The sequence below is a fragment of the Hemiscyllium ocellatum genome, chromosome 31, assembly GCF_020745735.1.
Source record: "Hemiscyllium ocellatum isolate sHemOce1 chromosome 31, sHemOce1.pat.X.cur, whole genome shotgun sequence".
NCBI classification, from domain to species: Eukaryota; Metazoa; Chordata; class Chondrichthyes; order Orectolobiformes; family Hemiscylliidae; genus Hemiscyllium; species Hemiscyllium ocellatum.
The window spans coordinates 44,863,428-44,889,306 of record NC_083431.1 but is presented as its reverse complement, the minus strand read 5'-3'; the positions used below and the strand labels follow the sequence as shown (position 1 = coordinate 44,889,306).

The 25,879-nt window shown below is 42.6% G+C and overlaps 1 protein-coding gene across 2 annotated transcripts in view; it reads left to right on the top strand.

Annotated features, from left to right (window-relative positions):
- LOC132830419 (lysine-specific demethylase 2B-like) overlaps positions 1-25,879 on the top strand; it is a 159,540-nt gene that overhangs the window by 121,798 nt on the left and 11,863 nt on the right. For both annotated transcript variants that reach the window (XM_060848098.1, XM_060848097.1), the window contains exon 8: positions 25,373-25,536. In XM_060848098.1, coding sequence (XP_060704081.1) covers positions 25,373-25,536 — 164 coding nt within the window. The remainder of the gene's footprint in view (positions 1-25,372; positions 25,537-25,879) is intronic.

Sequence of the window (25,879 nt, the reverse complement as noted above, 5' to 3'; positions counted from 1 at the left end):
TTTATACAAAACATTCTTGCTCCCAGATAATAAAGGCAAGTTTCCCATGTGACATCTTAACACCTTATCTATCTGCTCTGCTACTTTATGCACACCAAGAATCTAATTTCAGTGCAAAAACAAATTGTTGACAAAACTCAGCAGGTCTGGCAGCATCTTTGGAAAGAAAGCAGATTTAATGTTTCAAGTCTGATGATTCTTCGTCAGAACTGGTAGCTGGGAAGAAAAGAGGTATACACGCTGAAGATGAGACTGGGAGTGGTTGGGTGAAGAGAATAGGTGGAGAGACTGCCCAGCGAGAGGGAGATGTGCAAGTAATAGACAGACAAGGGGATAATTGACAGTAGGCCAAGACAGAAGAGAAGCTGAAAAAGTGATGACTACAGAAAGTAGGAGAGAATGGGTCAGCTGTGCTGAAAGCAACCCATGTCATGACAGGAGAAAGCGAGGACTGCAGATACTGGAGGTGAGCATGAAATTATTGCATTCCCAGCTACCTTCCCCTTCCCCAGCCCCACCCACCCCCTCCCATTTATCTTACAGCGCCCCCCCCCCCCCCCCCCCCCCCCCCAGCCCACAAACCTCATTCCCAATGAAGGGTTTATGCCCAAAATGTCAGTTCTCCTGTTCCTCGGATGCTGCCTGACCCCCTGTGCTTTTCCAGCATCCCACTCTTGACAGAACCAGCGTGTAGCAGTGGGTTAAAAAAAATGTGGAAGGATAGAATCAGTCTCTAAAGCTATTGAACGTGTTGAGTCCTAGAGGCTACACGCTCTCTGCTGGAAAATGAGATGCTGCTCTGAGCTTTCACTGAGGCTTGCTGGAACACCGCAGCAGGCCTGTGACAGAAATGGTGTGAGAATACATGTATGTTGAAGTGGCAGGCAACTGGAAGTTCAGGGTCATTTTTACAGACACAACGATCTACAAAATGGTTACCCAGTCTGCATTTCATCTCCCCAGTGTAGAAGAGGTTACACTGTATACAGCGAATACAGTGTGCTAGACTGGATGAACTGCAGCTAAATCGATGCTTCACCTGGAAAGGCTGTCTCGGACCTGAATAGTGAGGAAGGAGGAAGTTACAGGCAGGAGTTACTCCTTTTGCAGTTGCATTGGGAAGGTGTTGTGTAAGTGTGGGGAGGTATTGGGAATAGAAGAGTGGATCAGGATGTCCAGAGGGAATGGTCGTAGGGGAAGGGCACATGTGTTTAGACATTGCCTGCTGCTGGAGGTGACAAATGGCAGCTAACAATCCTTTGGTTGTGGAGGCTAGTGAGGTGATATTATCAATATTATGAAAATAGTACTAGGAATGATTTGGGATTCCTCAGTTGTACTGTTGTTATTAAGCCCAGCAGGGTTGGTTAGTTCAATTGGCTGGATGGCTGGTTTGTGATTGAGTGATTTCAACAGCGTGGGGTCAATCCCCACACCAGCCGAGATTAACATGGTGAACCCTCCTTCTGAACCTCTCCCCTCACCTGAGGATTGGTGATCCTTCAGTTTAACCACCACCAGTTGTGTCTCTCTAATGAGCCAGCAGCCTTATAGCCTGGTAAGGACTACAGCAACTCCACCTTTTACTTTTATTGAGCCTTAAGCCCCACAATTCCTATGCTAGTAGCAAGTAAAGTTTTGAACTAAAGATATTTTTGGAGTTAGCAAATTCACCAGTCATCCACCACTCACCCTTACCTGTTGCTATTATCTATTAACCATGTTGCTTATTGCTTACTGCTCTACAGAAACTTGCTCAGTTTGTTTTCTGTTAGTTTAAAGTTTACGCCACCAAAGTCTTTGCTCCCACAGGAAATGGTACTTCCACCTTTTGTGACTAAGTCATTGCATCAGTTACAGTTCTTCAGGTCAAGAAACCACATAGCAGTCAATCATGGTCAAAGAGCAGTAATTGCATGGAAAACCGCAAAGCTCATAAGCCATATGTTGACAGTCACTGAAGATGTACTGGTTGGTCCCAGGTTATACCTACAAAAAATCTAGCATGTTAAAAATGTTTTCAGAACAATGCATAAAACAATGAATAGGAAGGTTTTTCTTAAAAATGCCAGCTTGTGATGCTGAGCTTTACATGTTACAGATTTGTTTAACGATGTGCAATGGCTGGCAGTTGCTGGCTGATTTGCACACAAGGAAGTTTAAGTGCCACCTGCCACAGAGATGTGTCATAACATGCCTGAATAGGTTCATTCCAAAACACAACAAAGGAACAGCCAGCCTTTTCTATCCTGAATGTTTCTTCTATCTTGGCCTGAAATCTGCTGCACCCAACAGACTTGACCACCAGAGGATGATGGGAGTGCTTTTTAAAGGGGAAATGAGTGACTTTCAGCCACTGAGTGAGAATGGTGGGAATTGCAAGGATTTTTGAAAAATGATTTGTTTGCCTTTTTTGCAGCAGTAATATGATCTCAGGTATCTGAATGTTGGGCCACACCCTGTATTAGGCAACAAGTGTGGATTTAAAGAGTGCTCAGTTCATTTTACTGTTCCCAACATTGATTGGGATACACTTAGTGTCAGAGGTCTAGATGGGCAGAATTTGTAAGAAGCATCCAGGAGAGTTTTCTAGAGTGGTATGTCAATAGTCTGACAAGGGAAGTGGCCACATGGGACCTGGTGTTGGGGAATGAGCCAGGCTAAGTGGTAGAAGTTGCGGCGGGGGATTTCTTTGGGAGCAGTGGCCACAATTCTGTGCATTTTAGAATACTCTTAGAAAAAGATGAGAGTGGTCCTAAGGGAAGAGTACTAAACAGGGCCAAGGCCAATTATATCAAAATTAGGCAGGAGCTGAGAAATGTGGATTGGACTCAGCTATTTGAAGGGAAGTCCACATTTGATATGTGGGAGGCTTTTAAAAATAGTGCAGGATAGGTATGTCCTGTTGAAAGCAAAGGATAGGAAAGCAAGGATCGTGAACCATGGTTGACAGGAGAAATCATACGACTAGCCAAGAGGAAAAGGGAAGCATTCATAAGATCCAGGCAGCTAAGAACAGAACGGGCCCTGGAGGAATATCTGGAGAATAGGACCAGTCTTAAGGAATCAAGTGGGCTAAAAGGGTCATGAAATAGCTTTATTTCAAGCTATTGAAAGCAAGCAGAATTAAGGAGAATCCCAAAACATTTTATTCCTACATAAGAAGCAAGCAGGTAACTAGAGAAAGGAAGGAGAGTTGTATGTCAAACCTGAGAAAGTGGGTGAGATTCTGAATGATTACTTTACATCAGTGTTCACTGAGGAGAGGGACATGATGAATGTTGAGATTAGAGATAGAAGTTTGATTACTCTGGATCACATTGACATAAGTAGGGAAGATTGTGTTGGGGAGGCTTGAGGACAAATCCCCAGGACTGGATGGGCTCTATCCCAGGTTGCTGAGGGAGGTGAGAGAGGAAATAGCTGAGGCCACGACCGATATCTTTGTAGCATCTTTAAACACCAGTGAGGTGCAAGAGGACTGGAGGATTGCTCATGTTATCCCCCTGTACAAGAAGGGTAGTAGGGATATTCTGGGTAACTATAGACCAGTGAGCCTGACATCAGTGGTGGGAAAGTTGCTGGAGAAGTACTGAGGGATATAATCTATTTATATTTGGAAAAGAATGGGCTTATCAGTGATAGGCAACATGGTTTTGTGTGAGGGTGATGGTGCCTTACCAACTTAATAGAGTTCTTTGAGGAAGTGACCAAGTTGATAGATGAACGAAGGGATGTTGATGTCATATACATGGACTTTAGTATGGCATTTGATAAGGTTCCCCATGGTAAACTAATGGAGAAAGTGAAGTCACATGGTGTGCAGTGTGTTCTAACTAGGTGTCTAAAGAACTGGTTGAGCAACAGAAAACAGAGGGTAGAAGTTGAGGGGAGTTCCTTGAAATGGAGAAAAGTGACCAGTGGTGTTCCACAGGGATCAATGCTGGGGCCACTGTTGATTGTAATATACATAACTGATCTGGAAGAGGGCACTGTTGGTATGATCAGCAAGTTTGCAGATGATACTAAGATTGGTGGAGTAACAGGGGACTGTCAAAGAATACAGGAGAATGTAGATAGACTGGAGAGTTGGATGGAGAAGTGGCCAATGGAGTTCATTCCAGATAAATGTGAGGTGATGCATTTTGGGAAGTCTAATTCTAGAGCAAATTGTACAGTAAAAGAAAGAACCTTGGGAAAAGCTGATGGGCTGAGAGATCTGAGAGTTCACGTCCATTGTATCCTGAAGGTTGCTGCACAGGTGGATAGAGTGGTCAAGAAGGCATATAGTATGCTTGCCTTCATTGGACGGGGTATTGAGTATAAGAGCTGGCAAGTCATCTTAAAATTGTACAAGACATTGGTCCGGCCGCATTCAGAACACTGTGTACAGTTCTGGTTGCTGCATTACTAAATGGATGTGGATGCTTTGGAGAGAGTGCAAGAAGGTTTACAAGGATGTTGTCTGGTATGGAAGGTGCTGGTTATGCAGAGAGGTTGAGTAGGTTAGGATTGTTTTCAGTTAAAGAAAGGAGGTTGAGTGGGGACCTGATTGAGGTTTACAAAATCATGAAGGGTATAGACAGAGTAGATAGAGAAGTTTTTTTTTCCCAGGGTGAAGGATTCAATAACGAGAGGTCACGCTTTCAAGATGAGAGGTGAAAAGTTTAAGGGGATACACGCGGCAAGCACTTTATACAGAGGGTGGTAGGTGCCTGGAATATGTTGTCAGCAGAGGTAGTAGAGGCAGGCACAGTAGATTCATTTAAGATACGTCTCAACAGATGCATGAGTAGGTGGGGAGTAGACAGATACAGATGCTTAGGAATTGGGCAGTGGATTTTGATTGGCTCATGCTCGGAGGGCCAATGGGCCTGTTCCTGGCTGTAAATGTTCTTTGTTCTTCTTCATGCTTGGAACTACACTTGTTAGAGTTCAGAAGGATGAGGGGGATCTAATTGAAACATAGAGTACTGAATGGCTTGGACAGAGTAGATGTTAAGATGTTTCCATTGGCAGGAGAGACTAGGACATTGGCACAGCTTTAGATTAAAGGGAGAGCATTTTAGAACGGAGATAAGGAGAAACTTCAGCAAGAGAGTAGTGAATCTATGGAATTCATTGCCACCGAAGGCTGTGGAGGCTAGGTCATTGAGTATACTTAAGACTGAGATAGATAACCCCTGGATACTCGAGAAGCTATGGGGAGAAAGGAGGACAATGGGTTTGATAACTTATCAGCTATGATTGAATGGTGAGCAACTTGATGGACTGAATGGCCTAATTTCTGCTCATGTCTTTTGGTCTGAGAGAGCTTGAAACCTGAAAAGTTGTTACAACACCATGAGGGTCATAACCAACTTTTTAGGAAGCCCTGCCTTTGGAATAAAAGGTTCACTTTTATTCCTCACCACATTAAGGATTGCTTCATGTGTTTGATATATTCATATTAAATAAAAAGCAACAAGCAACATTTGCTGTAAACATCTGAAAAATAATCCAGAACATAGCAATCTTGCCTGCCTCATTTCCTACACTAGGGCCACTTACACTCTTGTCAATCTGCCTTGGTTTCATTTAGTTGAGTTGCATTTGCCAGCTGTTTTTGATTTCTGAAGGAAAAATATCAGTCAAATATAGAGCAAAGAAAACCTTGCTTTAAAATTTACAACTCTGAATTCCCGTAAACATAGCTGTAGATTTATATACACCAAATGTGCTGCCTTTTTGGATGTGGAATGAAATCCTGGAAAGTTGATGTGATTGTCCTCCTTTCTCCCCATAGCTCGAGTATCCAGGGGTTATCTATCTCCGTCTTAAGTATACTCAATGACCTAGCCTCCACAGCCTTCGGTGGCAATGAATTCCATAGATTCACTACTCTCTTGCTGAAGTTTCTCCTTATCTCCGTTCTAAAATGCTCTCCCTTTAATCTAAAGAGATAATGGGGATTCTACGTCCTTTTCCTGTTAATAGGAATTGTGTACCTACTCCTTTCCCAGCCTTTGCCAATGAAGGGCAAATGTAAAATATCTATATGTATTTCTGAATATAATGCCATTGTTGTGTCTAAATCCATCAGAGTCATCGAGATGTATAGCATGGAAATGGACCCTTCAGTCTAATCTGTCCATGCCAACCAGATATCCCAACCCAATCTAGTCCTACCTGCCAGCAACCAGCCCATATCCCTCCAAACCCTTCCTATTCATATACCCATCCAAATGCCTTTTAAATGTTGCAATTGTACCAGCCTTCACCACTTCCTCTGGCAGCTCATTCCATACACTTACCACTCTGTGAAAATGTTACCCCTTAGGCCTCTTTTATATCTTTCCCCTCTCACCCTAATCTATGCCCTCTAGTTCTGGACTCCCCGATCCCAGAGAAAAGACTTTGTCTATTTACCCTATCTATGCCCCTCATAATTTTGTAAAACACTTGATCTTTCACTTCCCTTCAATGGTCCTGTGGTTTATTGTTTTCTGCTAGATGACTCTTTAATGCAGTGACTTAATAGAAAAGCTGGCAATGCAGCAAACCTTAGTTAATACCAAGCATACTTCAAATGACAGACTGCACAAAAGCAGGCACAGTTGGTGAAACATTTTACCATGTGACAGCCTTGCTAATGTTTCTGCTACAGCAGATTCTGAAAGGAATAAATTCTTCTGAGATATGATCTTCCTGGAATTGAATTCAAATTTGAGAGTACTTTTCTCCACTCAAAGAACTGGGGTATGCCACTAAGGTATCATTATTTTTTAAGGATAAATAACAAGATTGCCTATAAACACAGTATGCCCTTTTTGAAAACATACGGTGCCTTCCTGTTTGCAAGCACAGCACTACTACTACTTGTTTATACGAGATAGTAAGCAACATGCTTTTGGGATTTTAGATCAGAGTTCATTCTAGAAGATCAGTCCAAAGTTATCCAGGCATTGTTCTAATACAGATAGCCCCACTATCTGAAAGTAGAGCATTCCCAGACACCTTTTGTAAGCCAAAAATGGTGTAAAGCGAAGGTGAATTGAATTGAATTTATTGTCACGTGTACTGAGGCACAGTGAAAAGCTTTGTCTTGGGAGCAATACAGGCAGATCACAGACTTAAGTAGCATAGATAGTAAATAATCGGTAAACAGCAGCAAAAGCAAAAACACAGGTACAGGCGAATGTTAAGAGTTTGAGAGTCCATTCAGTATTCTAACAAAAGTAGGGTAGAAACTGTTGCGAACTGGCTGGTGTGTGTTTTCAGGCTTCTGTACCTTCTCCCCCTTGGTGGAGGTTGTAGAAAATCATTGCCAGGTGGGATGGATCTTTGAGAATGCTGGCGGCCTTTGCTTGACAGCGAGCCTGGTAGATGGATTCTATAGATAGGAGGTTGACCTTTGTGATTGTCCGGGCCGAGTTCACCACTCTCTGTAACAGTCTCCGATCTTGAATGGTATAGTTGCCATACATCCAGACAGAATGCTCTCAATAGCAGACCTATAAAAATTAGTAAGGGTATTCGCCGTCATGCCCAATTTCCTCAGCTGCCTGAGAAAGAAGAGACGTTGTTGGGCCTTTGTAACCAGTGCGTCCACATGAAGAGTCCAAGAAAGCTTGTTGTGGATAACCATTCCTCAGAGCTTGACACTCTACACTCGTTCTACTCTGGTGCATGATTTATATGGGGGAAAGTATTGCCGTTTTTCCTAAAAGTGAAACTCCTCTTTGGGTTTGCAAAAACAGGTACTAATGTAGGTCTTTAGTAAAAGCGAAATTGTGTAAAGTGAACGTTTGATGGGGGATAGCTGTACATAAGAACAGCAATCTTGGAGTGAGTCCCATGTGAACTAAATTTTAATCTGAGTCTAAGAGATTTCTATCTGTAATGATTATCACTAAAAGTTAAGCAACTGTTACTAGAATTTTTAAAGCTGTTTAGTTGAGAAGAAACATGGTAGAACAGATTTTTTTTTCACGTGCCCTAGTTATTTCTGATGGTAATAGGTTCTTGGTGGCTTAATTTGATTGCTCCAGTTTTGTTTTGGGTACTTGTTCCTGATCATCAGCTGCTTCTACCAATGAGGAAGGCATTGCAAAGGTAATTGCCAATATAATTTTAAAAACACAATTTTTATGGTTTTAAAAAAGCTTGACAAAACAATAACTGGTAATGGGTGCCACACTGGAAGACTTCCCTGCAGCAGAATATCTAAGTATCTGAAATCACTCAACAATATTGTTTTTGTTGTGAGGGGGGGGGGGGGGGGGGGGGAGGTTTCTATTACCTGCAGCAATTAACTTGTAAATGACATTGTCCACTGTTTACTTAGCAACGCTCAGTTTCAGTTGTATTCTGGAACGGCAGAATAAGTGCATTGTGCATTACATGACAATGCTCCAGTCTTTTATATTGTAGTATATTAACTGATATTTACTGAGTAATGTCATGAGATTTCTACCATTTCTGTACAAAGCATTTAAAAGCAATCCTGAATTGAATAGTATCCAGTTTTTCTTTTGTGGGATATAAAACTGAATTATTTTATGTAAATTGTCTGACCAAAACTGCTTTCCCACAAGTTACCAGTTAGTGAGAAAAAGTTCAAACAGATGTGCACTTGAACAACAGTGAGTGCCAGCTGCAACTATAGTAACTATGCATAATCACTGTACTACTTCATGGAAATCAAAAATTATTAGTATCAGTGCTTGGCAAAAACTGAGGAATTTTAAAATGTGAAAGGTTTGAGTTGTGTTCTTTATTGTTCAAGATAAAAATCTACTGGGATGGATTCATATCCAATGGGCGAAGTAGCAGTATCCTTTATAGTATTATAACAGCACCCATTGAAACATCTTGGCTTCAATGCTGAACTGTGGATTGTATTTAAATAATTGTTGAACTCGGAGAAGCAGTGACATTGAGGAATTAATTAATTTAATGCCCCTGATGACAGGAAAACATATGAACATAAACAGGAATAGAGATCAGAGTTATGTGGATCCTCGAATCATCTCTGCCATTTGAAAAAACCATAGCTGATCTTTTGACCTGACCTTTTCTTGTGTAATACCCATATCTCTCAATTCCCCTAGAGTCCAAAAATCTTGTCTCGTTCAGCATCGAGTAGAATCAGAGACTGGAGAGGCGGGAAGAGAGAGGGAGTAGAGAGAGCGGCTCCAGAGAAGTGGGGGGGGGATACGAGAGAGAGGGGTTTAAATTCTTAAAGAATCACAACCCTTTAGGTAAAGAAATACCTTGCAATCTCCATCTTAAATGATCAATCCTTTATTGAGGCTATGCATCTAGTTCTAGAAATCCCAACCTGGAAAGCAACCGTTCAACAGCTATACTGTCAAGACTTATCGATGTGGTTACCTCTCACTCTTCTAAACTCCAGAGAGTACACGTACATATCCCTTTTAAAGTGTGTTCTCATAGCACCATTTCATAGTAACATGGTTGATAAATTAGGGACATTCCAGAATTGCTTTCCCATGAGTTATCAGTTAGATATAATGTTTTAATGTGAAGCATGCTCAGTATTTTTTTAAACAAACTTTCACTTTGCTACTCTCCCAGCACTTGCCAGCCCCCTCTCTCGTTCTCCTGGCTGTGATGGATTAGGAGAGGTGGCAATTATGAGGTCACTTATTAAAAGTTGGTAAATTAGGAGACTTTTGGGCGAGTTGAATTTAAGGCAGTTAATAAGTCTTGAAATGCAAAAACAATGAGGTTAGGAACATAACCTACCCTCTGTTACATGTTTTAGGAATGTAATTTTTGTTCTCATTTAGCACAATATTTTAAGAACATATTAGAGGAGTGCTTAATTAAGGGATAGTTGTATTGGTACAAATTTCTACAATCTCTCCTCTAAGGCAATTCTTCCATCCTAGTTTAAAAAAGGTTGGAAATATTCTGCCAGTCAGGCAGCACCTGTGGAGAGAGGAACAAAGATGATACTCTTAGAATTAGAAGGGATAAATTCAGAACAGAAATGCGGAGACATTTCTTCAGCCAGAGAGTGGTGGGCCTGTGGAATTCATTGCCACGGAGTGCTGTGGAGGCCAGGACGCTAAATGTCTTCAAGGCAGAGATTGATAAATTCTTGATGTCACAAGGAATTAAGGGCAACGGGAGAATGCGTATGAGAGGAGTTGAAATGCCCATCAGCCATGATTGAATGGCGGTGTGGACTCGATGGGCCGAATGGCATTCCTTCCACTCCTATGTCTTATGGTCTTATAATGTCAATGTTCTGATTCAGGTTTGAGTGAGTAGCTTGTAGCACTTAGTCTCTGAGTCCCAAGGGCTTGGATTAAAGTCAAATGACCAGGGTTTGAGTACAAAATCAAGGTTTTTAGTCCAGTGTAGGTTGTGGCAGTGCGACATTCTTGCGGGTGCCATGTTTCAGATAAGCCATAAGTCCCATCTGCCTGCATATTGAATATAAAAGATCCCATGGCGCCATTTTGAAATGTGATACAAGAATTATTCTTTGGTGTCCAGAGCAATAATTATTCTTTCATCAACATGACCAGAACATATTATTTGGTCATAAGGGCTCTTGTGGTGCAGTGATAAAGTCCCTACTATTAAACCAGGAAACCTGTGTTCAAGTACCACCTAATCTAGTGGCATGTAAATAAAACATCTTTGAACAGATTGATTAGAGGATATCTGGTCTGGTCATTGTTGCATTGCTGTTTGTGAGAGATCATCCATTGAATGTTGGCTACAGTTTCCTACATTTTGAAATGTTAACTTCATTGGCTGTGAAGCACTGAGATATCTGACCGTTATGAAGTGTGCTGCATAAATGCAAGTCTTTTTTTAATGGAGGAAAAAAATAGAATTCCAGAGTTTGGAGCTGAAGGTAACATCACTATTTGTTATTGCACACCCTTGGACCATATGGATCTTGAACCCTTGTATCTTGGCTCAGGGATGGAGATGCTATCACAATGCCATAAAGGCTAGGCTAGTAGATTAATTAAGACTTGGGGTGCAAACGAGGCTCATACTGGAGGAGTACATGGCTATTGTAGGGGAGTTGTAGAGAGAGATGGGGATACAGGGAAGAATTTGAAAACGAGACTGAACAGCTTTAACTCTGTTCAAGTCTAACAATATCCAATGTAGGTTAGCAAGCACAGATTGATAATTGACTAACATTATTGAGGAAGTTAGGATAAGGACAGTAGAGTTTAAATGAGCTTTATTTTATCGAGGGAGGAATATCAGAAGCTGGTCAGAAAGCCATTGCAATAATCGATGTGAGAGATGATGAGGACATCAAATGAGGATTTCAGCAGCATTTGAGCTAAGGCTAGGCAAAACTCGACCTTTTGTAAGTGATTGAGCTGAAATGTATTTGGAAGTTTCACTCGGTAACATTGGCACCATGTGTATCAATTCAGCCTCTGACAGTGGTTAGGTAGAAAAATGAAGTTGTTGGCTCAGAGTTTCTAGTGGAAACCAAAGCCAATGGCTTTGATCTTCTCAATATGTAGTTGGAAATTTCTTTACTGATCCAATATTGGAGGTCAGAGATGCAGTGTCACGAATTAGGCAATTGGTGGGGCATTGGGTGAGCACAGTGAAGAGAGTGGAGAGGAGGAATGGATGACAGTAGATAGTGACACAATTGAGTTGGGTGTATCAGTACATATGTGGAACCTGACTTGTCTTTGGATGATGACACTGGACACATTTGTAATTGAGAAATAGACAGAGCCAGGACAGATCCATGGGTGACTCAAAGGGAGTAAGAGCACCTCTCCCCTGGATTTATCCAAATCATAATTTCATCCATTCTGTTTCCCTGCTTTTTCTCACTACCACCCCCAAATTTATATAATGTATGATATTCCTTTGATTTTTTTAGTCATTTGGTTAATTCTCCAGATCTCCAATGTGAGAAGAGTTTATATATCTATTTTAATTTAATTGACCTGGTCCTGGATTGGAAATGTAATGTTGCATTCCTAATCTTGATAGTTTATAGAGAGCTGAGCTTTTTGTTTTTTTTTAAACACACTTCCCAGAGCATTACTAATAGAGGCATAGAACCCTGTCTGCTTTCCCATGGGTATGGTGCAATACAAGGGACCAAAACTCAATTAAAGTTTCCTTCATAGAACATAGAACATTACAGCACAGTACAGGCCCTCCGGCCTCAATGTTGCACCGACTTGCCATACCAATCTGAAGCCCATCTAACCTACACTATTCCATGTATGTCCATATGCTTGTCCAATGATGACTTAAATGTACTTAAAGTTGGCAAATCTACTACCGTTGCAGCCAAAGCATTCCTTACCCTTACGACTCTGAGTAAAGAAACTACCTCTGACATCTGTCCTATATCTATCACCCTTCAATTTAAAGCTATGCCCCCTCATGCTCGCCGTCACCATTCTTGGAAAAAGGCTCTCCCTGACCACCCTATCTAACCATCTGATTATCTTGTATGTCTCTATTAAGTCACCTCTCAACCTTCTTCTCTCTAACGAAAACAGCCTCAAGTCTCTCAGTCTTTCCTCTTAAGACCTTCCCTCCACACCAGGCAACATCCTAGTAAATCTCCCCTGACATTTACTAGAAGATTTCCCAAGTGCAGCCGCACCAGAGTTTTGTACAGCTGCAGCATAACCTCATGGTTCTAGAACTTGATCCCTCTATTAATAAAAGCTAAAACACTATGTTTTCTTAACAACCCTGTCAACCTGGATGGCAACTTTCAAGGATCTGTGTACACTGACATCAAGATCTCTCTGCTCATCTACACGACCAAGAATCTTACCATTAGCCCAGTACTTTGCATTCCGGTTACTCCGACCAAAGTGAATCACCTCTCACTTGTCCGCATTAAACTCCATTTATCACCTCTCAGCCCAACTCTGCAGCTTATCTATGTCTCTTTGTAACCTACAACATCCTTCGTCACTATCCACAACTCCACCGATCTTGGTGTCATCTGCAAACTTACTAACTCGCCCTTCTAAGCCCTCATCGGTCGTTTATAAAAATGATGAACAGCAGTGGGCCCAACACTGACCCTTGCGGTATACCACTAGTAACTGGACTCTAAGATGGACATTTCCCATCAACCACCGCCCTCTGTCTTCTTTCAGCAAGCCAATTACTGATCCAAACTGCTATATCTCTCACATTCCCACTCCTCCGCATTTTGTACAATAGCCTACTTTGGGGAACCTTATCGAATGCCTTGCTGAAATCCATATACACCACATCAACCGCCTTACTCTCATCTACCTGCTTGGTCACCTTCTCAAAGAACTCAATACGGTTTGTGAGGCACGACCTACCCTTCACAAAACCGTGCTGACTATCCCTAATCAAATTATTCTTTTCTAGATGTTTATAAATCTTTTCCAACACTTTACCAACAACTGAAGTAAAGCTCTCTGGTCTATAGTTACCAGAGTTGTCTCTACTCCACTTCTTGAACAGGGGAACCACATTTGCTATTCTCCAGTCTTCTGGCACTATTCCTGTAGACAATGACGATTTAAAGATCAATGCGAAAGACTCGGCAATCTCTTCCCTGGCTTCCCAGAGGATCCTAGGATAAATCCCATCCAGCCCAAGGGACTTAGCTATTTTCACACTCTGCAGGATTTCTAATTCCTCTTCCTTGTGAACCTCAATCACACCTAGTCTAGTAACCTGTATCTCCGTGTTCTCTTCGACAACATTGTCGTTTTCTAGAGTGAATACTGTCGAAAAATATTCATTTGGTGCTTCCCCTATCTCCTCTGACTCCACACACAACTTCCTACTACTGTCCTTGATTGGCCCTAATCTTACTCTCATCATTCTTTTACTCCTTAAATACCTATAGAAAGCCTTAGGGTTTACCCTGATCCTATCTACCAACAACTTCTCATGTCTCCTCCTGGCTCTTCTGAGCTCTCTCTTCAATCTGTTCAAAGATTGGTGTTTTATACACCTTGAGCAGGTGGGACTTGAACCCAGATCCAGGGACAGGGACAATACAACTGTGTCACTACCACCAGGAAAATGTCCATGTAGCTAATTGAATATTCAGAAGCAAAGTCTGTTAAGGGCAATGCTAACATCAAAAACTTGCAGTAATAGGGAGAGAGGGAGGGGATAAAAATCAATGGAATTGGAAAGGGAAATTAAGCACTGTACCCTCCCTGGTACCTACTTCTCCATAATGGCATAGAAAGGATTGCTGGACTGCACGTGCTCCGACTCTAATGACACCCAGCCCAAACGTGCCTGCAGAAAAGGGGTAGCCAGAGATGATCCCCTTCCACAGCCCGCTGTCTGGAGCTGTTTATAGCCAGCCTAGCCTGGCGAGGCCCCGGGAGCAGACCCATGCCTCCCCTTTTTAAAAGTCATGATTTGGAGATGCCGGTGTTGGACTGGGGTGGACAAAGTTTAAAAATCTCACACCACCAGGTTATAGTCCAACAGGTTTAATTAGAAGCGCACTAGCTTTCAGAGCGACACTCCTTCATCAGGTGATCGTAGCACTACCACCTGATGAAGGAGCGTCGCTCCGAAAGTTAGTGTGCTTCCAAATAAACCTGTAGGACTATAACCTGGTGTTGTGATTTTTAACCTTTTTAAAAGAGCATCCTATTTTTTTTTTTGTTTTCTAAACAACCTGTTCAGAGATGTTATTATTACAGACTGCTGGAGCAGGTGGGAACTAAATCCAGGCCTCTTGACTAGGGGTAGGGACATTACCACTGCACCACAAGAACCTTCCCCCCCCCCCCCCCCCCCCCCAAAGCTTGTTTTATTAACCCAGATTGAAAAGTTAGGACAAACTGTTGGAGCAGGTGGAATTTGAGGCAGGGACACTACCACTGTGACTCAAGTTTTTTTTTCCCATTTAATCTATTTTTTAACCTGTTCAGAGATGTCACTACACACCTGTGGAGTGGATATGACTTGAAACCAGGCATTCTAGTCCAGGGCTGGGGCTACTACCACTGTACCACAAGCACACTTGAATTGACTAGTGGAGTTGGCAACACATGCATTCTTCCGATTGATAATACTTGGGTTGATTCATACAGAGACACTTAACAGAATGTTTTCTTAGGGAAGACTTCTACAAACTTGCATGTTATAATGTTACAGCTAATAAAAATGTAAAGTGGATCAAAATATCCCGAATGGCTGAACTTCCAATTAAATTTCATTTCAAGAGCTACTGTATAATTAAATTTACATTTCTGATATTTGGTATATTCTTAAAATTACCTGATTTTTACATGGTGGATTTCTGCATTTTGCTAATATGACCAGCTATTTGCATATACAGCAAGACATCCGGTTTCTGAAAGAGTTGTGTTTCACGTCATAGTTATCATTGGACCAAGGCCCTAGTGGATCATTTTACATTCGAAAGGCTTTTCACCAAGTTGTATTCTGTTTTGCTAAGTTTTTTGTTGAAATACTAATTAAGACTGGTTAAAGATATTATGCAACAAACATAGTGTGTAATCTTGCACAATTAAATTTAGTACAGCATAATGTTATGCTGACACCTATTGGTGAATTGCAGATTTCTTTCACTCTTCCATTGCAGGCTAAAGAAACTGCACAGTATATTTATTGTTGGTAATAGTAGATGGGCATTCAATACTTTTGTTATGTTCCTTCAAAGGCTCTTTTAATTAATTGTGGTGCTGGAAAGGCACAGCAAGTCAGGCAACATTGGAGGAGCAGGAAAATTGACGTTTCGGGCATAAGCCTTCATCAGGAATGTTATGCCCAAAACATCGTCTCTTCTGCTCCTCGATGCTGCCCGACCTGCTCTGCTTTACTAGTGCCACACTTTTCGACTCTGATTTCCAGTATCTGTAGTCCTGACTTTCTCTCATTTTAATTAAGCAGAAACCATACCGGCCATTATCTCCTGGCATTCAATTGAGATTATTGCTGATCTCTGGCCTAATTGCATAGCCTAAATTCCCTTAATATTTGTGGTTAATACCAATTTTAGATATGAACTCAAAGTTTGGGAGAAGATTTGTAGCTCGGGTGCTCGTTGTTGTGGTTCTGTTCGCCGAACTGGGAATTTGTGTTGCAGACATTTCATCCCCTGTCTAGATAGCATCCTCAGTGCTTGGGAGCCTCCTGTGAAGCGCTTCTGTGATCTTTCCTCCGGCATTTATAGTGATTTGTACCTGCCACTTCAGGTTGTCAGTTCCAGCTGTCTGCTGCAGTGGTCGATATATTGGGTCCAGGTCGATGTGCTTATTGATTGAATCTGTAGATGAGTGCCATGCCTCTAGGAATTCCCTGGCTGTTCTCTGTTTGGCTTGTCCTATAATAGTAGTGTTGTCCCAGTCGAATTCATGTTGCTTATCATCTGCGTGTGTGGCTACTAAGAATAGCTGGTCGTGTCGTTTCGTGGCTAGTTGGTGTTCATGGATGTGGATCATTAGCTGTCTTCCTGTTTGTCCTATGTAGTGTTTTTTGCAGTCCTTGCATGGAATTTTGTATACTACATTGGTTTTGCTCATGCTGGGTATTGGGTCCTTCGTTCTGGTGAGTTGTTGTCTGAGAGTCGCTGTTGGTTTGTGTGCTGTTATGAGTCCTATTGGTTGCAGTAGTCTGGCTGTCAGTTCGGAAATGCTCCTGATGTATGGTAGTGTGGCTAGTCCTTTGGGTTGCGGCATGTCCTCATTCCGTTGTCTTTCCGTTAGGCATTTGTTGATGAAATTGCGCGGGTATCTGTTTTTGGCGAATACATTGTATAGGTGTTCTTCTTCCTCTTTTTGCAGTTCTGGTGTGCTGAAGTTTGTTGTGGCCCTTTTGAATAGTGTCTTGATGCAACTTCTTTTGTGTTGGGTGGTTGCTTTCATAGTTCAGGACTTGGTCAGTTTGTGTGGCTTTCCTGTATGATATGAACTGGTATCATTACCATTTTTAAGAAACATTTGCAAACTTGCTGCTATTTTTGTGTGGAAACACAGTATGCCCTAATGTAGTTCTTAAATGGCTTCTATTCTTACACTATTTCCCTTTGTTTTTACCCAATCTAGAACAATGACTGCAGATGCTGGAATCCAGTCTAGATTAGAGTGGTGCTGGAAAAGCACAGTAGTTCAGGCAGCATCCGAGGAGCAGTAAAATCGACGTTTCGGGCAAGAGCCCTTCATCAGGAATACAGGCAGAGAGCCTGAAGGGTGGAGAGATAAATGAGAGGAGGGTGGAGGTGGGGAGAATGTAGCAGAGTACAATAGGTGAGTGGGGAAGGGGATGAAGGTGATCGGTTAGGGGGGAGGGGGGAGTGGATAGGTGGAAAAGATGATAGGCCGGTAGGGCAAGTCATGGGGACAGTGTTGAGCTGGAAGTTTGGAACTGGGGTGAGGTGGGGGAAGAGGAAATGAGGAAACTGTTGAAGTGTTCTGAGGCGGAAGATGAGGCGTTCTTCCTCCAGGCACCTAGTGGTGAGGGAGCAGTGGTGAAGGAGGCCCAAGACCCTCCATATCCTCAGCAGAGTGGGAGGGGGAGTTGAAGTGTTGGGCCACAGGGCGGTCTGGTTGATTGGTGCGGGTGTCCCAGAGATGTTCTCTAAAGTGCTCTGCTAGGAGGCGTCCAGTCTCCCCAATGTAGAGGAGACCGCATCGGGAGCAACAGATACAATAAATGATATTGGTGGATGTGCAGGTAAAACTTTGGATGTGGAAGGCTCCTTTAGGACCTTGGATGGAGGTGAGGGAGGAGGTGTGGGCGCAGGCTTTGCAATTTCTGTGGTGGCAGGGGAAGGTGCCAGGATGGGAGGGTGGGTTGGGGGGGGTCGGGGTATGGACCTGACCAGGTAGTCATGTAGGGAATGGTCTTTGCAGAAGGCGGAAAGGGGTGGGGAGGGAAATATATCCCTGGTAGTGGGGTCCATTTGGAGGTGGCGGAAATGTCGGCGGATGATTTGGTTTATGCGAAGGTTGGTAGGGTGGAATGTGAGCACCAGGGGGGTTCTGTCCTTGTTACAGTTGGAGGGGTGGGGTCTGAGGGCGGAGGTGCAGGATATGGATGAGATGCGTTTAAGGGCATCTTTAACCATATGGGAAGGGAAATTATGGTCTCTAAAGGAGGAGGCCATCTGGTGTGTTCTGTGGTGGAATGGTCCTCTTGGGAGCAAATACAGCAGAGGAGGAGGAATTGGGAATACGGGATGGCATTTTTGCAGGAGATAGGGTGGGAAGAGGTGTAATCCAGGTAGCTGTGGGAGTTTGTGGGTTTGTAAAAAAAAAAATGTTGGTGTTAAGTCGGTCATCATTAATGGAGATGGAAAGGTCCAGGAAGGGGAGGGAGGTGTCAGAGATGGTCCTGGTAAATTTAAGGTCAGGGTGGAATGTGTTTGTGAAGTTGATGAATTGTTCAACCTCCTCGCGGGAGCACGAGGTGGCACCAATGCAGTCATCAATATAGCGGAGGAAGAGGTGGGGAGTGGTGCCGGTGTAATTACAGAAGATGGACTGTTCTACGTAGCCAACAGAGACGGGCATAGCTGGGGCCCATATGGGGCCCATGGCTACCCCTTTGATCTGGAGGAAGTGGGAGCATTTGAAGGAGAAATTAAGGGTGAGGACCAGTTCGACCAGATGAAAGGGTACTGTTGGCGATGTCAGGAGAGGAAGAAACAGAGGGCTTGGAGGCCCTGGTCATGCCGGATGTAGTTGTCGAGGGATTGGATATCCATGGTGAAGATGAGGCGTTGGGGGCCGGGGAAACGGAAGTCTTGGAGGAGGTGGAGGGCATGGGTGGTGTCTTGAACGTATGTGGGGAGTTCTTGGACTAGGGGGGAATAGGACGGTGTCAAGGTAGGTAGAAATGGGTTCAGTGGGGCAGGAGCATGCTGAGATAATGGGTCAGCCACCTTCCCTTCCTGGACCTCTCCATCGCTATTAATGACGACCGACTTGACACCGACATTTTTTTACAAACCCGACTCCACAGCTACCTGGATTAGTTCTACATTGCCCAATCTACTGTTATTCTAAATAGCTTGGACTTCAGTTAATCACCCCCTATAATCTAAATTTCAGAAAATATAATCTTAGTTGTATTCCTGCCCTTTCCTTAATTTCTACATCTCCTATGATTTCTCCAATTCTATTGATTAGGTTCACCTGACCTTCACTTTGACATCAGGTAGATAATGTATTATATAGAGCTTTTGATCCTCTTACAAAGTATATTATCCATCCCTCTAATTATTATTATATCCTCTCCAAACACTACATTCTTTTAATATTCCTGTTGTAAGATGTCATAATCTGAATTCTGGCATTCCATCTTACAATCTTCATAAGAATTTGCAGATGATGATGAACCTTCCAGATGGTACTTAATGGAGGTGACAGAAAATTCAATGTCTGGCTGGCGAGCCAGTGAGAACCCTGTATCGTCTCTTTTAGAGAAGGCCTGTTATATTAACTGGACAACGATGGGCCTTTCCCAGGATCAAGGTGTCAGGGCAGACATCCTGATTGCTGAAGGTCAGCCAGTCAGGAGCTCAGTTGAATGGCAGTGCTATCAAGAGAGGTGCTAACTGCTACTCATATGGCACCTATCCAAAACTGAGGATTATTGCTTGGTCCCAGGCCTCAAGTGAATGGTAGCAAGAGGCAAGTTACAGACGTGATCAGGTCCCTCAATCAGACACTTAAGGCCTTTGAGTGGAGAACCCTTTTGGATGTTTTCAAACAATTGCACCTGAGTTGCTGCTTGTGTTCCCTGCACGATGAGATACTTCCCCATCACTTGGTTAATACTAATGGCAACAGAATGGGTCTCTTAAGGGTCTCAATTGACAATGGGACTGTTTGACCATCCACTGACCTTCCCACCATGGACTTAATTGAGGTGAGGCAGAAAGATAACAAGTAAGGAGAGCTGATAGCGTATTATTGCTAGACAAGTTATCCAGAGACCCAGGAAGTCTGCTAGGGACCTAGATTCACATCCCACTGTGGCAGATGGTGGAACTTCTAGTCTGATGACTTGAAACATTTATCAATTACCAGAAGAAAATAAGATGTAGGTGTAGATAACGTTCAACTCCGCTTTCTTGTTATTCTTTTCCCTTATGACCCTAACTATGAAGTATATGGAAGACTGAGAGCGATTTTTAACAACATTGCATCACCAGCCCTTAGTCAAGAATTCTACAGATTTGTTACCCTCTGATAGAAGAAATTACTTCTCATCTCTTTCTTAAATGTGCATTCTCTTATTCTGAGATTATTCCCTTTGGTCCTAGAGTCTCTTTCACAGGCAAACAGCCTCTCTGCATCTACTCTGAGAATCTTGTATTTTCAGTAAGCTTACCTCTCATTCTTAACTCCGAGTTTGGGCCCGACTTTCTCAACTTGCCCTCTGAGGACAGTCCTTTCATACCTGGTATCAACTTAGCAAACGTACTTTGAACTGTCTCCAATGCCAGTATATTTTTTTAAAAAGACACCCAAAATTGCTCATAGATTTCAGCTGTAGTCTGAGTAGTGCTTTGTATTACAAAACTGGTCTACTTTTAACACCACTCCCTTTGGAATAAAGGCCAATATTCCATTTGCCTCTCTAATCATCTGCTGAACCTGGATGCTAGCTTTTTATAATTCATTTGTGAGGATTCCCAACCCCTCTGCTCCTTAGCTTTCTGCAGTCAAAGCATTTAAATAATATTCAGCTCCTCTAGTCTTTCTGCCAAAGTGCATAACCTCAAGGTTTCTATCTGCCAAGTCTTTTCTCACTCATATAACCTGTCTGTGCCTCTCTGCAGATTCTGTGGCATCCTCACCATTTGCCTTCACAGCTATTTGTGTCATCGCCAAGCTACCCCGTATATATTTTTAAACTAAAATCTTTCACCAGTTATTTTAGGGATAGAAATATAGCATCCTTGTCTGGTCCCAGCTACATGTGACTCCAGGACCCACAGCAATGTGGTTGACTCTGACTCTTAACTATTATCTGAAGTGTTATACCAAGACATTTAGTTGTATTAAACCACTGAAAATGTCTCCAAGAATGAAACAGACCAAACCACCTTGTCTTGATCTAGACAGTAGAAATGACATCAGCAAAATCAGCATTGTTAGCCCTGCAAAACTGTGACTAGACCCAAAATTGAAAATGTTATCTCCGAGATTAATCGAGTAACAGCCTGATGTTATCTATAAGTTGTCATTCAGTGAGCATGACTGTGACCTAAATAAAACTAATGCCATCCTGAGTATGTCATGGCCTATGGCAAATCAAACCAGGTGGCAGCACAGTAGTTCAGTCAGAAGAGGGTTGTATGGAAATCCTCAAAATTGACTCATGAAGTCTTAAGATAAGAAAACTTCCTGCTAATGAATCAGTACTGTTTCATGTTGAGCATCACTTGAAGGAAGCATTGGAGATGATATAAACAGTAATTGTGCTGTGGGTGGAGGATTTCAATGTCCATCACCATGAGTGGCTAGCCAGCACCCGTGCTGATCTAGCTGGTCAGCATAAATAACTCAATGTTGCAAAAGCCATGTGCCCTGACAACATTACAGATGTAACACTGAAGATGCGTGCTTCAGAACTTGCAACCTTAGCCAAGCTGTTCCAGTGCTATTTAGATGCCAGTGTTGTAATGTGGTAAGATGCTCTGGTATGTCCTATACATAAAGAGCAGGACGAATCCAACCTGGCCAGTTAACACCCCATTGGTCTACTCTTGATCATCAGTAAAGTGATGGAAAGAGTGATCAACAGCACTGTCGAGCAGCTCTTGCTAAGCAATAACCTGCTCATTGCCACTCGCTTGGTTTCTGCCAGGGCCACTAGTTCCTGACTTCATTTGAAGCTAGGTTCTAACATGAACCAAACTTCAGAGCTGAGATGAGTGTCAACACACTTGACATCAGGCCACGTTTCACCAGATGTGGCATCAAGAAGCCTGAGGAAAACTGCAGTTGATGGCAGTTAGGAGGAAAACTCTCTACAGGTTGGAGTCCTGGCACAAAGGAAGATGGTTGCTGCCATCTCAGTTCCACAGTAGTGTCCTAAGCCCAACTATCTTCTGTTGTTGTTTTGTCAATTACCTCCTCCCATTATAAGATCAGAAGTGGGAATGTTCATTGATTGCTGAGATACTAAAGCAGTCCATGCCAATATGCAGCAAAACTTGGACAATATCCATTCATGCTAAACAAGTCATAGTCATACAGCACAGAAACTGACCCTACCGTTCAACTCATCCATGCCGACCAGCTATCCCAACCTAATCTAGCCCCACTTGCTAGCACCTGGCCCACATCCCTCCAAACCCTTCCTATTCATATACCTATCCAGATGCCTTTTAAATGTTACAATTGTATTAGCCTCCACCACTTCCTCTGGCAGCTCGTTCCATACATGCACCATGCTCTGCATGAAAAAGGTCTGTCATATCTTTCATCTCTCACCCTAAATCTATGACCTCCAGTTCTGGACTCTCCCACTCCAGGGAAAAGACCTTGTCTATTTAGATGAAAGTGAGTGCTGCAGATGTTGGAGATGAGAGGCGAGATTAGAGTGGTGCTGGAAAAGCATTTATCTCTTCACCCAGAGGCTCACAGCCTCATTCCTGATGAAGGGCTTTTGCCTAAACCGTCAATTATCCTGCTCCTCAGATGCTGCCTGACCTATTGTGCTTTTCCAGCACCACTCTAATCTTGACCTTGTCTATTTACCCTATCCATGCCCTTTATGATTTTATAAACCTCTGTAAGGTCACCCCTCGGCCTCCAACACTCCAGGAAAGACACCCAGCTTATTCAACCTCTCCCTATAGCTCAAATCCTCCAACCCTGGCTCCATCCTTGTAAATCTTTTCTGAATCCTTTCAAGTTTCACAACAACATTTTGATAGGAAGGAGATCAGAATTGCGTCCAATATTCCAAAAGTGGTCTAACCAATGTCCTGTATAGCCGCAACATGACCTCCCAATTCCTGTACTCAATACTCTGACCAATAAAGGAAAGCATACCAAGCACTGCCTCCACTATCCAAGTTACCTGCGACTACTTTCAAGGAGCTATGAACCTGCACTCCAAGGTCTCTTTGTTCAGCAACACTCCCTAGGACCTTACCATTAAGCGTATAAGTCATGCTAAGATTTACTTTCCTAAAATGCAGCACCTCCCATTTATCTAAAACTCCACCTGCCTCTCCTCAAGCCCATTGGCCCACCTGATCAAGATCTTGTACTGAGGTAACCTTCTTCCAATGACCACCACACCTCCGAGTTTGGTGTCATCTACAAACTTACTAACTATAACTCCTATGTTCACATCCAAATCATTTATATAAATGACAAAAAGTAGTGGACCCAACAATGATCCTTATGGCACATCACTAGTCACAGGCCTCCAGTCTGAAAAGCAACCCTCCCACCACCACCCTCTGTCTTCTACATTCAAGCCGGTACTGCATCCAAAGTCTTAGTTCTCCCTCTATTTCATGTGATCTAACCTTGCTAGTCCACCTACCATGAGGAACCTTGTTGAATGCGTGACTGAAGTCCATATAGATTACCTCTGCTGCTCTCACCTCATCAATCCTCTTTGTTACTGCTTCAAAAAACTCAATCAAGTTTGAGACATGTTTTCCCATGCACAAAGCCATATTGACTATCTCTAATCAATCCTTGTCTTTCCAAATACATGTACATCATATCCCTCAGGATTCCCTCCAACAACTTTCCTACCACAGATGTCAAACTCACTGGTCTATAGTTGCCTGGCTTTTCCTTACCATCTTTGTTAAAAGTGGCACCACGTTTGCCAACCTCCACTCTTCCAGCACCTCGCCTGTGACTATCGATGATACAAATACCTCAGCAAGTGACCCAGCAATCACTTCCCTAGCTTCCCAAAGAGTTCTAGCGTACACCTGATCAGGTCGTGAGGATTTATTCACCTTTCTGTTTCAAGACATTCAGCACATCTTCCTCTGTTATGGGGATTTTTCAAGGTGTCACCATCTGTTTCCTTACATTCTATATCTTCCATGTCCTTCTCCACAGTAAATACTGATTCAAGATACTCGTTTTGTATCTCCTGCGGCTCCGCACAAAGGCTGCCTTGCTGATCTTTGAGGGGCCCTTTCTCTCCTTAGTTACCCTTTTGCCCTTGATGTATTTGTAAAAACCCTTTGGATTCCCCTTAACTCTATTTGTCAAAGCCATCTCCTGTCTCCTTTCTGCTATCCTGATTTCCTTCCTAAGTATACTCCTACTGCCTTTGTTCTTCTTAGGATTCACTCCATCTATCCTGTATATACCTGATATATACTTCCTTCATTTTCTTAACCAAACCCTCAATTTCTCTAGGAGAAAGTGAGGACTGCAGATGCTGGAGATCAGAGCTGAAAATGTGTTGCTGGAAAAGCGCAGCAGGTCAGGCTGCATCCAAGGAACAGGAGATTCGACGTTTCGGGCATGAGCCCTTCTTCTCCTGAACCACCAGTATGCAGTGGTAAAGTGTTTATCATTAACAAGATGCACTGCTGCAACTCAACAAGGCTCATTTTGCCAGCACTTTGTAAACCACCTGTACCACAGAAGGATAAGGGCAACATATACATAAGGACATTACCCCAACCGTCCAAATTGCATACCATCCTGACTTAAAGCTGTATTGCAATTTCTTTATTTTCGCTGGGTCATAATCCTGGAAGCACCATAGATGTTCCTGCACCCCAGAAAGGAAGCTCTTTAGGGCAGTTAGGGATGGGCAATAAATGGTGGCTTAGCCAAACATGACAGCAATGAGGAAATTATATCCCCCATCTGTACAATCTGTGTTTTGGCACCGTCATGAATGTCGGCGCACATTAAGGTGGTGCTTCTTGCATATTGTTATTTTTTTAACTTTGAGCTTAAAGACATTAGACTTAATGATTGGGTTGGGGTGTGAGTTTGGGACATGGAGGGTGAGGGGCAGAATTGTGATGTTGTGTATAAACTGAAGTTTTATAGACACTGTTCCAATCCTGCACCTCTGGTATTTATTCCAAATTGTCTTGATTGTCATGAATTAATTTAAATGGCTATTGTGTACAAATTGCCAGTCAGTATGCAACTACAAGCCATATATAAGCTTGCATGTTGTGTGTACATAGCCTCGTCATACTTTGTGTACCTGCTGATTCATTTTATGTATACAGTGAGCAACCTACTTCTAAATTAATTTACATTCTTAATGCTGCGATTTGAATGCTTCTGTACTTATTTAGTATTAAATCTCAAAACATTTGTTTTTATTTTGTAACTTTCTGCTTATCCACTGCATAGTTTCACTGATCTTCGTTTTGTTTCTTTCTCGGTGGTTACAGGTGTTGTGACAAGCGGTTGTGGACCACAATTAACCTGAGTGGCTGCAAATCGATCACTCCAACTATGCTGAGTGGGATCATCAGGAGACAGCCTATCGTACTGAACCTTAGCTGGACAAACATATCGAAAAAGCAACTTAGTTGGCTCATAAACAAATTACAGAGTAAGCCTGGATTTTGTACATGTATTTGTGAATTCTAAGAAGATCTCTTTTGCACTTGTACAGATCTCTAGAATGAGGATAATTGTATTAACATTCTCATTAAATATGTAACACTACATGTCAGGAATGTAGAACAATTTAATTATGTGCTAATTTAGTTTAAATTTGCCAATTTAAGCACATTCCCTACAGTAGGCACTCCATTTAAATTGTAATGCAGAAACTCTGTGCTGATGATTCCTGAGAACCATAATAGGTGCTCCTCGTAGATATAGGATAAGGGGTAGTAGATTTAAAACTTGGATGAGGAGAAAATATTTCTCTCAAAGGGTCATGATTCTGT